Source organism: Chaetura pelagica, unplaced genomic scaffold (assembly GCF_000747805.2).
Source record: "Chaetura pelagica isolate M959 unplaced genomic scaffold, ChaPel_1.0 scaffold498, whole genome shotgun sequence".
Lineage (NCBI taxonomy): Eukaryota > Metazoa > Chordata > Aves > Apodiformes > Apodidae > Chaetura > Chaetura pelagica.
Genome location: NW_009954218.1, coordinates 373761 through 385320, shown reverse-complemented (window position 1 = coordinate 385320; position 11560 = coordinate 373761). Strand labels below are relative to the sequence as shown.

Here is an 11560-nt window from a genome sequence, read left to right as displayed (position 1 = left end):
TACCTCTGCTCAAAGCCCTTGCAGATCCTGGAGCCACCAGCCCAGCATGTCAGGCTTTGCTGCAGGCACAGACTCCTCCATCCATGTTGCACCCAAGGGAATCACAGCATCACAGAATCGCCAAGGCTGGAAAAGACCTTTAAGATCCATCTATGACCTGGCACCCCCACATCTCCAGACCAGGGCACCAAGTGCCACATCAGCCTTTCCTTGAACACCTCCAGGGATGGTGCCTCCACCACTTCCCTGGGCAGTCCATCCCAATGTTTCTCCATGAGGAAGTACTTCCTAATAGGAATAGATCCTAATAATAATAATAATAATTCCTAACAGATCCTATAGGGATCATGCTCTTCCCACCAGCTGCCACCCAGCCTGGCAGCTTTTTCCCTGCAACACCCTGGGCAAGATTTCTTCCAAGGTTCCAGCTTGGCTTCCTGCAGCTCCTCCTTGCCCCCAGCTCTCCCTGGGGATGTGAGATGTTGCCCAACCCTGCCTGTCCTGGTGCTGGGGTGAGACCCTGCCCATGTCCCAGCTCCTGGCCAAGCTGACGGGCTCTCCCTGGCTCTGTTGCAGATGGCTACGTGCCCCGGGCTGTGCTGCTGCACCTGTGAGTATCTCTTCCTCAGCCTCTTCCTCCCCACTCTACAACCTGTATCAATTGCCCAGCAAGTGCCCAGCACTGACGCAGCCCTGGCGCTGAGTTGCCAACTCAGAACTATCCCACCCAGGCAATGACCATAAGACCAAGGAGTTACCCTGGGGTGGAACCTGCCATTTCTGGTGGTCAGGAGAGGTTCTGGCACTGGGAGCAGCTTCCTGGGGTGCTGTGAGGCCTCCCCAAGCTGTGGTCCCTCAAGTGGGACCTGCCCAGAAACTTCAGGTGCTGCCGGTGATGCAGCACGAGGGGCACTGCCCCCCTGCCCAGCTGGGGCTGCAGCTCCTGGCAGCCTGGGATGGGACCAGCCCTGGACAGGCTGAGAGGGGCCAGAGCCACGTTCATCCCATGGCAGAGGGGACAGCACTGGGAGCAGGAGAGTGGGGCTGCCTGGAGGACACCAAGGCCACACATGTCAGGAGGGAAGGCATGGGAGGAGCTGGGGGGGGGGACAGGGGAGGGCAGGCCTGACAGCTCCCTGTCTGTTTCCCCACAGGGACACTGACATCTATGATGACGTTGAGATTTCTGGTAGGTGCAGAAGGAGCTGCTGCTGCAGCCCCTTCACCCAGCACCGGTTCCAGCTTGGCTTCCTGCAGCTCCTCCTTGCCCCCAGCTCTCCCTGGGGATGTGAGATGTTGCCCAACCCTGCCTGTCCTGGTGCTGGGGTGAGACCCTGCCCATGTCCCAGCTCCTGGCCAAGCTGACGGGCTCTCCCTGGCTCTGTTGCAGATGGCTACGTGCCCCGGGCTGTGCTGCTGCACCTGTGAGTATCTCTTCCTCAGCCTCTTCCTCCCCACTCTACAACCTGTATCAATTGCCCAGCAAGTGCCCAGCACTGACCCAGCCCTGGCGCTGAGTTGCCAACTCAGAACTATCCCACCCAGGCAATGACCATAAGACCAAGGAGTTACCCTGGGGTGGAACCTGCCATTTCTGGTGGTCAGGAGAGGTTCTGGCACTGGGAGCAGCTTCCTGGGGTGCTGTGAGGCCTCCCCAAGCTGTGGTCCCTCAAGTGGGACCTGCCCAGAAACTTCAGGTGCTGCCGGTGATGCAGCACGAGGGGCACTGCCCCCCTGCCCAGCTGGGGCTGCAGCTCCTGGCAGCCTGGGATGGGACCAGCCCTGAGCAGGCTGAGAGGGGCCAGAGCCACGTTCATCCCATGGCAGAGGGGACAGCACTGGGAGCAGGAGAGTGGGGCTGCCTGGAGGACACCAAGGCACACATGTCAGGAGGGAAGGCATGGGAGGGGGTGGGGGGGGGGACAGGGGAGGGCAGGCCTGACAGCTCCCTGTCTGTTTCCCCACAGGGACACTGACATCTATGATGATGTTGAGATTTCTGGTAGGTGCAGAAGGAGCTGCTGCTGCAGCCCCTTCACCCAGCACCAGGTGCTGCTCCCTGGCATGGGCAGGCAGCAGGGACCCCCACGCCAGCACCAGGGCCTCCTCTCCTACCCATTTGCCATTTCCCCACCTTCCCTCTTTCCTCTCCCTCTCCCTGGGACATCCTGTCCTTTCCCTCAACTCAGGTCCCCATGTTCCTCAACTCCCAATTATTTAGACTTCACTGCACCCTTTCCCCTCTCATTTTCCTCCCTCCACTTGCTGCCAGCCCCAGGCACCCTTTGGTGACCTCTGAGATGTCCCTGATTCCCCAGACAACTTGGGATGCCCTTTCCTGCCTCTCTGCTCACTCCCAGCATGTGAACCCCATCCCTTGCCCCACGGGCTCTGCAGATGGAGCTGAGCAGACCTAAGCAAACATTTCCTCCCATCCCACCTGGCAGGTTGAGCGACCCAAGCTGAAGCCAAAGGCACAAGACAGAACCAACAGAGACCTCCCCAGGGGCCAAAACATGAGAAGCACTAGATGCCACACTCCTGCTTTGGCAGGAGCTCTGCTGCTTCTGAGCTGGGCTGCAAAAGCCACCGTGTCCTCCCTGAGACAGGGGCCAGGCTGTTCCTCCTGCTGCCAGGGTCTTGTCCCACAGGGCAGGGGGCTCCAGGAGATCCCCACCTCAAAGCTTTGGTTTGTCTGTGTAAAACACGGTGATGGTTTGAGTGGGATTCGTTATCTTATTTTTAGGGGAGGGATTTAAAAGCTGGGCCAGAGGGATTTGAATTTGAAGAGGTTTTAGTATTTCCTCGTTCCCGGAGCATCCTTAGCCTGGGAACAGCTCTGTGTCCCTAAAGCCACCCAGCCCAGCCTTCAGCTGCCTTCTGCACCACGTTCCTGACCCAGTGAGACACCTGGCCTGAGCTGGAGTCAGACTGGACAGAGAAACACTCTCAAAGTGCAGCACTGGTTCTTGACCAGGCACCCCAGAGCATCCCATGGCCTTGGGGCAGCTGCCCTGCTGAGATGCTGAGGGAGGGGCAGCTCTGCTCATGGAATCATGGAAAGGGTGCTGGGGGTTGGAAGGGACCTCAGGAGATCATCTGGGCTTGAGATCATCTTAGGTTGAGATCATCAGTTCACCCAGAGCAGGTGGCACAGGATCACATCCAGGTGGGTTCTGAATGTCTCCAGAGATGGAGACTCCACCAGCTCTCTGGGCAGCCTGTCCCAGGCTCTGTCACCCTCACTGTGAAGTTTTTCCTCATGTTCACAGGAGGGTGGATGTACCCTCCTGTTGGGGTAGATACTCAGCATCCTCCGTGGGTGCCTTGGGCTGATGGGCTGCAGGGATTCCCTTGGGAAATTCTCCAGTTGCCTGGGAAACAGCCTTTCTTTGCAAGCTTTGCCCTCCCAAAGGCCTTGGCAGATGTGGGGTAGGAAGGGGACACACATCTGGTGGCAGGACACACAGAGTCACAGAATCTCAGAGTCACAGGATGTCAGGGGTTGGAAGGGACCTCTGAAGATCATCCAGTCCAACCCCCCTGCCACAGCAGGACCAAAACCAGGGCAGGTCACTCAGAAAGGCATCCAGACAGGGCTGGAAAGTCTCCAGAGAAGGAGACTCCACAGCCTCTCTGGGCAGCCTGTCCCAGGGCTCTGTCACCCTCACACCAAAGAAGCTCTTCCTCATGTTGAGCTGGAACTTCCTGGGCTCCAGTTTGGATCCATTGCCCCTCGTCCTGTCCCAGGGCACAAGTGACAAGAGCTTGTCCCTGCCTTCTTGACCCCCAACCCTCATGTATTTTTAGACCAAGGTGCTTTAGGCTCAGGAACGGGGCTGGGAAGGCAGTTCTGGGGCTGCTCTCAGCCTGCAGGACCCAGCCCTGACCCTGGGGCTGGAGGGTTAACCCGGGAGGATTCGGCACCAAGCCCAGATTAACCAGTTGAAGACGTCACTTTCCATTATGGGAAAGGCTCCCCAAGAGCTCCAAAGCCTCCAGTCCCAGGGATTAGCTGCCAGCACCCTCAGCTCCCAGCAGGGAGCAGGGGCTGCTGGTGTCCCCAGGGCCATGAGCAGGGCTGGGAGCTGCTCCCAGGGGCATCTCCTGGGCAGCTGAGGAGCCACCATGTGGGAATGGGCCAGGAGAGCTGTGCTGAGCCTGCTGACCAGCACCTTCCTGCACCTCTGGAAGTGGGTACAGGCCTTCTGGAGTAAAAATGGCCTCTTGTCCATGTCGATGCTGTCGGTGGCCACCGGGTGCCTGCTGGGGTTCCTGCTGCGGGCGCTGGAGCTGACGGATCTGGTAAGGCTGGTTGGGATGGGGCAGGAGCAGGGGGGATGGAGCGGGGCAGGCAGGGCAACCAGCACCATCCAGGGCCCCAAACGCTAAAGTTCCTGCCCAAGAAAACCACCTCCCAGGGCAGGTTTCTCCCTCTGGCTTTTCTTTTTCTTTCTTTTTTGCCCCAAAAAAGCTGCCAACAGGTGGAGGACAAATCCTGCCTCCCTCCCCTGGGAGTGAGGAGCTCAGGGATGGATGCCATGAGGCTGCAGGAGCCTCCAGGTGGGATGGGGATGGGAAATGGGGGGATGGATGGTCAGATGCTGGGCACTGGGGAACAGTCCCACCCCGACACAACCCGCAGCACTGGGGGACGAGCTTGTCCCATCCCTGTCCCCAGATGCTCAACCAAAGAGATTTTCCACTACCTGAGGGAGACCCAGCAAATCAATACAGGGGAGGTGGAGACCCTGGGGGGCTTCCAGAGGTCACCTGCCCCTGAGGACCCTTGGAGACAAACGCATTGGACAAAATGCAGCTGAGGGTTTTGTTTGCTCAGCACTTCCCAGGAGCTGTGGGAGTTGTCACAAAAAGCCACGTGGCTTTGGTGACATTGGCTGTAGGTCAGCCCTGGTCTTTGGCCAGGGAGAGCTTGGCTGGGGCTGGAACATCCCGGTGTCACCCACGAGGATTTCACAAAGCCTTGTCACTTCAATTACACCCCTGGGCATCACCACCCTCAGTGGGATGAGCTTGTTACTTAAGTGGAGCCCAGTGTGAGCTGGTGTGTCCTGGCCCGTGAGGGACTGGCAGCCTCCAGGAGCCTGGGACCTCCTGCCCCTTGTCCTGCCATGGCCCCAGATCCATCCTCTGCCCCATCCCATCCTGCCATGCACTGAGCATTGATCTGCATGAGGATGGGGAGGCTCTGCAGGGAGACTTGGGTCGATTGGATCCTTGGGCTGATGTCAATGGTCTGGGCTTCAACAAGGCCAAGTGGGTCCTACACTTGGGCCACAGCAACCCCAGGCAACGCTCCAGGCCTGGGGAAGTGTGGCTGGAAAGGGTCTGGCAGGAAAGGAGCTGGGGGTTCTCATTGACATGAGCCCGTGTGTGCCCAGGTGGCCAGGAAAGCCCAGGGCATCCTGGTTTGTCTTAGTGTGACCAGCAGGAGCAGAGAGGTGATTGTCCCCCTGTGCTCAGCACTGGGGAGGCCACACCTGGAGTGTTGGGTCCAGTTTTGGGCACCTCAATTCCAGAGATATCTCGAGGTGCTGGAGCCAGGACAGAGGAGGCAACGGAGCTGGTGAAGGGCCTGGAGAATCCATCTGATGAAGAACCCTTAGAAGGAGCTGGGAATGTTTAGTTTGAGGAGGAGGAGGCTGAGGGGAGAGCTCATCAGTCTCTACAACTACTTGGAAGGTCATTGTAGAGAGGTTGGTGCTGGTCTCTTCTCACAGGTCATCAGTGACAGAACAAGAGGGAAGGGCTTCAAGCTGCACCAGGGCAGGGTCAGCTTTCATGGTTAGGCTGGTGGGAGGCTGAAATCATCTGAGATCTGTGCTGGAGCCACTTCTCTGCAGGAGCTTTGCAGGGACTGAAAAAATCCAATTTCAAGTTATTCAACCACTGTGAAGCCCTTAATGCCTGCAAAAGTCAAGGTGAAAACATAATTACAGAGAAAGAAAAAGAAACAAGAGCAACAAACCATCAGCTTCTCTGCTGGCATGAGAGGATGGACAAATCCAACAAGGGAGGTGGTGGAGTCACCATCCCTGGATGTGTTGAAGGGTGGTTTGGATGTGGTGTTGGTGGAGATGGTTATGGGGAGAACTTTGTGGAGCAGGGATGATGGTAGGACTGGGTGATCCAAAGGGGCTTCTCCAACCTGAGTGGTTCTAGGATTCCGTGAGTTCATCCCTCCTCTGCCCCAGCCCCATCCTGCCCTCTTGCCACAGCCCTTCATGTGGTCCCCAGGAGCTTCTTCTCCCCTTTAGAGACCTTTGGCCTGAAGTCTGTGCTGCAGATGAGGGGCTGGAGAAGCAGCCAGTCCTCACTGTCCTGCCCCGTGGTGGGAAACGGTCACGAAGCCGAGAAACCCACAGACAAAAAAGGTGCTCAGATCTGTTATTGCTCCTTGTATCCAGCTGGGCCATCATGGCTCCAACTCCACATCATCTCCCTGGGAAAACTGGCCAAGTTTAGGCCCCACGGGTGGGTGGGCACCCCCACGGGTGGGATAGTGACATGGAGCATTTATTTTAATAGTTTGTCTTGGCATCCCTCAAAGCCCAGGGGGGTTGGTTTCTTTGGAGAAAGCCAAAGTACCTGCTTGGCTTGAGGCCTCCTCAGATTCATCCCTGACACCTCTACAAGCAGATGAGTGGAAGACTGAGGGCAGGGAGGGAGGGAGGAGAGATGGGCAGGTGGATGGATGGATGGATGGATGGATGGATGGATGGATGGATGGATGGATGGAGGGATGGACGATGGATGGATGGATGGAGGGATGGACGATGGATGGAACTCACCAGCCAGAAGGATGGTGGATGGAGAGATGGAGGTGGGAGGGAAGTAGGGATAGATGGATGGTGGCTGGAGAGATGCTGGGCAGGCTGGTGACCTTCCAGACCCCTCACTCTTCCCTTCCTAGGTTTGGGATCTGGGCTCTGGGGGGTTTCTCTCCAGGCAGCCCTTCCCCATGCCCATGTGAGGAGTGTAGGGGTTGGATGGAAGATGCCAGAGGGTAGAAACCTCCCTCTGTGCACGGTGAGGCTGCTCCACCACCAGGCCAGGGCCCTGGGCTCTCCCTGAGCTCAGCTTTGCCCTTTGCAGCCACAAGGAATTTCCACCTCTTCCCTCTGGCTCCCGAGGCACCAGCAGCTGAGTCTCTGCTCCCCAAGAACAAGTGTAACCAGGTTCAGGAGGAGCCAGTGGTGGGGCTGTGGGGACCATTCCCAAGAAGCCAACGGACCAAAAGCAATTCTGGGAAGGGGACCAGCCCCACACATCCCTCTCTGGTTCACAGCTGAGTTTCCTATGGGGGCCAGTATTTCCCATCCCTGCCCCAGCTCCTGGCAAGGGACAGCCAGAGAAACAGCATCTCCAAGTGCCACAGGGCTCTTGGCTCTTGGCTCTGAACTGAGCTCAGAGCTGGGTCAGGTTGGGAAAAAAGGCAAATTTATCAGTTTGAAGACCTTGGTTCAGGCCTCACTGCTCAGCTCTCACCCAACCCACCTCTGCCCTGTGCAGGAGAAGCAGTACTTCTCCTTCCCTGGAGAGCTCCTCATGAGGATGTTGAAGATGCTGATCCTGCCCTTGATCACCTCCAGGTAAGACATCACCTTCTGCTTAAAAAATATTTCTCCTTCACATGGAGGACATCACCCCACAACTGCCTGGAGTGAGAAGAACCCCAGCAGCAACCAAACAGCATCCTCTGCCTTGTGTCGTGGTTGGGAAGATGCTGACTTTGCAGGGAAACTGAGGCACGGAGGGTCTGATGGGCCTTGTGGGGTGCAGAATCACAGAATCACTGGTTGGAAAAGACCTTTAAGGTCATTGAGTCCAACCGTTAACCCAACTCTACTGGGCCCAGTGCTGACCCGTGTCCCTCAGCACCACATCTCCAGGGCTTTGCAGCCCCTGCAGGGCTGGTGAGGTGGGGGCTGCACTGACCCTGCAGGTGCTGCTGGATGAGCAGGGACCCCTGAACCTTCAGGCAGGGACCTGGGACACCCAGCCCAGCCCCAGAGCCCTCGAGCCAGGGCTTGAGAGTGTGGTGGTTTGGGGCAACACGACAACAAACCCAACTGCCCCAACACCCCTGGGATGGGGAACAAACCCAACCAGCAGCTCCTGGGGCCAAAGGACAAGGAGGGATCTTCACCCATTGAGCTCCCGGGCAAAACAGCCTCAACCTGGGGACAGAATCATACTTTAATTTCAGCCTCATCAGCCCCCCCAGGACACAGACCCCCCAGCAGGGCTCACACACCTCCCCCCTCCCCTCCCTCCCTCCCTCCCAAATCCCCTCGTTCCCGGTTTCTCTCCCTCCTTCCCCCCAGCACAGGGGATGGGGATGGGGTTTGGGGTCAGTTCCCAGGCTGGTGGGTCCTGCTGCTCCTTCCTCCTCAGGGAGGAGGATTCCTGGCAGTCCTGCCCTGCTCCCCACGGGTCCCTCCCTGGCAGATCCCCCAGCCTCTCCTCCAGGAGCCCTTCCCACCAGGAGCTGCTCCAGCCCCGGGGGCTGCGGGAACAGGCACCTCCCCTGGCCCGGGGGCTCCCACAGCTGCCCCAGCCCAGCCCACTGGCCACAAAACCCAAGCCCACTGGCCAAGTTCCCCCCTCCTGGCACCCCCAGGGAATGTCCCACCAGGTTCCTCCATGGGTGCAGGGGCACATCTGGCCATGGGCTGCAGGGAAACTCCTGCTCGGGCACCTTCTTCCCCTCCTTCCTCCCCAGGCAGCAGCTCCTCTGCCTCCCCAGCCCAGCTCTGCTCCTCTGGGTGCTGCTCTGCTCAGCTGGGACCTCAGCTCTTCCCTGTGCTCATGGCAGAGCTTCAGCTATTGTCCCTCTGATGGCTCCTTGGCTGGGTTTGGAGCAGGGGCAGCTTCTCAGCTCCTTATGGAGCCACCCCTGGTGACCTCCCCCTGCTTCCAAACCCCCCCCAAACCCAACCAGAACAATTTGGTGTCCATCAAACCCCATGACCTCCCAGCAATGGTCTGGGACCAATCCTCCCCTGGATTGGGTAGACACCTTCACCCAGGTCACATACCTGGGGTCTTTCCCTTCCTTTTGGGCCCAGCTGGTCATGCTGGGACCATCCAGGGCTGGAGGATGATGGGCAGCTCTTGGAACTGAGAGCAGATTTCCTTAATTTAGAGGGTTTGGAGAAAGTTCAGGTGGAAACCACAAACATCTCTCAGTGTTACATCTATGACTGCAAAACCCACTTCTGTCATCCTGGCCAGATCCAGAAATGAGGAGCAGAGCTCCAGAGTCCCACCCAGAGCTGAGCAAGGTCTTGAGGAGCTGACATGGGTTTACTTATTTTAAACAATTGCTGGCAGAAGCTTATTAGAAATACCCAAGCAATTAGCTCTTCATTCCCTTGAGGACATGTCACTTCTCCATTGTTTCTCCATGTCTGCTGCTGTCTCCTTTGCTTTTGGCTTCTTTTTGGGAGCAGTGTGACCTCAATCCTGACCCCACTTGGCCTTTTTTTGGTATCAGCCCTTGTTGAGCTGCTTTCTGCTCCCCTCCAGGATTTCACTTCCCCTTCCCTGGCTGTTCCTTCCCCCTCAGGGTGTTCTCTGCCCCCCCCCAGTGATGTTGGGTCACCCCAGGATCTCCTCCCTGCAGGCACAGGGGCTGCACAGGCCTTCCTGGGGTTTTTTTGGGGGGATGTTGAATTGAACCAGACTTTCTTCTTATTTCATTACTGAATGATAGTGAAGCCTCTTGCCTCTGTGCACTGTCCCAGAGGGGACCAGGTGTCCTCTTGGGGTGGCTTGGGACTCAGCTCTGGAGCTCCCCAAGCCTCATGTTGGGAAACATCACCCACTTCTGCTGTGGCATCTCTTGAGCCTCTCGTGGTCTCTCTTCTCCTGGACACGGATCTGTGGGGTTACCTCAACCACCCACTCCTTGTGTGTCCCCAGGGGTGGCTTTGACCCTCACAACCTCTGTCTCCATCACATCCTGCCCAGGGGGCATCAGCCACTGCTGAAATATGCCCCCAGGCTTGGTCAGAGCCCCCCAAGCCCCAGGGGAGCTGGAGCAGAACAAACCAGCAGCCAGGAGCTCAGTGAGGGTCTGTGGGCACACGGGACCCCCGGTGCTCCCATTTGCCCCCAGTGCCAGCACCACCTCAGCCAGATGCCCCTGCTGCTGCAGCCTGTGACAGCCCCTGTTGGAACATCTCCCTTCTGGGGAAAGGCTGAGGGAGGTGGGTCTCGTTAGCTTGGAGGAGAATTAGGGGGGGACCTCATCAACCTTTATAAATACATAAAGGATGTCAGGAGGATAAGCCAGGTTCTTCTCAGTGGTGTCCTGGGATAAGACAAGGGACCATGGGCACAAGCTGGAGCACAGGAGGTTCCATGTAAACATGAAGAACTTCTTTCCTGTGAGGGTGACAGGCTGCCCAGGGAGGCTGTGGAGTCTCCTTCTCTGAGACATTCCCAACCCACCTAGATGTGTTCCTGTGGGATCTTCTCTAGGGGATCCTGCTCTGGCAGGGGGGTTGGGCTGGATGGTCTTTTGAGGTCCCTTCCAACCCCTGAGTTTCTGTGATTCTATTTTTAGTCCAGTTTGGTTTAAAAGCAGCTTATCAGCTTATGGGCTAGAAAACTTGTGTGCACCTGAAGCCTGAACCTGCAGGTCTCTCCCTAGGGGGGACAGTCCATCCCCACCAGGATTTTATAAACCTTAAAACCCAGCAGTGCTGCAGCAGCAGCAGCTCAGGGTGTAGGAGATGGGAGAGACCAGTATCACACACAGAAAGAGCAGTGTTGGTTATTCAGCATCAAAACCCACTACAAATATTTACTTCTTATCCCTTGGAGAAAACAGAGACCAGGACCAGCCATTGGAAAGGGACTCAGGGAAGTGTTTCCTGCCCTGCACAGCTCAGCCTGGGTTGCCACAGCCTGTCCTGGGCATGAGATCCTGTGGGCACAGGCACAGGAATGTCCAAGGGCTCAGTGGTGCCCCTCAGCATTGGTTGCAAAAACACCTATGGAGACTTTTCCCAGCTTGGAGATCTCCCCCATCAGGTGCATCTTGTGCAGCTTTGGGAGCAGCCCCTGATCACCCCCATCTTCTCTGCTGCAGCCTCATGTCTGGCCTGGCCACCATGGACTCCAAGGCCTGTGGGAAGATGGGGTTAATCACCATCACCTACTACCTTTGGACAACCTTCTTGGCAGTGACTGTTGGGATCATCCTGGTGATCAGCATCCACCCTGGGGTGGCTGCCCAGAAGGATGACTACTCGGTGGGGAAGGTGGTGCTGAGCTCTGCTGATGCGTTGCTGGATTTGATCAGGTAGGGCATAGGAGCTCAGGAGGAGCCAATTCCTGGCACCAGGACCTCTGAGCCCAGCAACTTGGGGTTCATTTGTCCCCACTCGTGTCCCTCTGGCCACCCCACTGCTCTCCTCCCAGAGCCACCAGCAGCAGAGATGAGGAGCATTTAAACTCCTTACAAGCTCCAGGGCTCCCTCGGTGGCCCCAGCTGCTCCACGTGGAGCCCTGCAGCTCCTGGGGCTTT

The 11560-nt window shown here is 57.4% G+C and overlaps 1 protein-coding gene across 1 annotated transcript in view; it reads left to right on the top strand.

The window, feature by feature from the left end:
* The first annotated feature begins 4128 nt into the window (after positions 1–4128).
* Positions 4129–11560, top strand: part of LOC104393886 (excitatory amino acid transporter 5-like) — a 25607-nt gene continuing 18175 nt past the window's right edge. The window contains exons 1-3 of the mRNA XM_010003411.1: positions 4129–4305; positions 7534–7613; positions 11123–11335. Coding sequence (XP_010001713.1) covers positions 4129–4305; positions 7534–7613; positions 11123–11335 — 470 coding nt within the window. The remainder of the gene's footprint in view (positions 4306–7533; positions 7614–11122; positions 11336–11560) is intronic.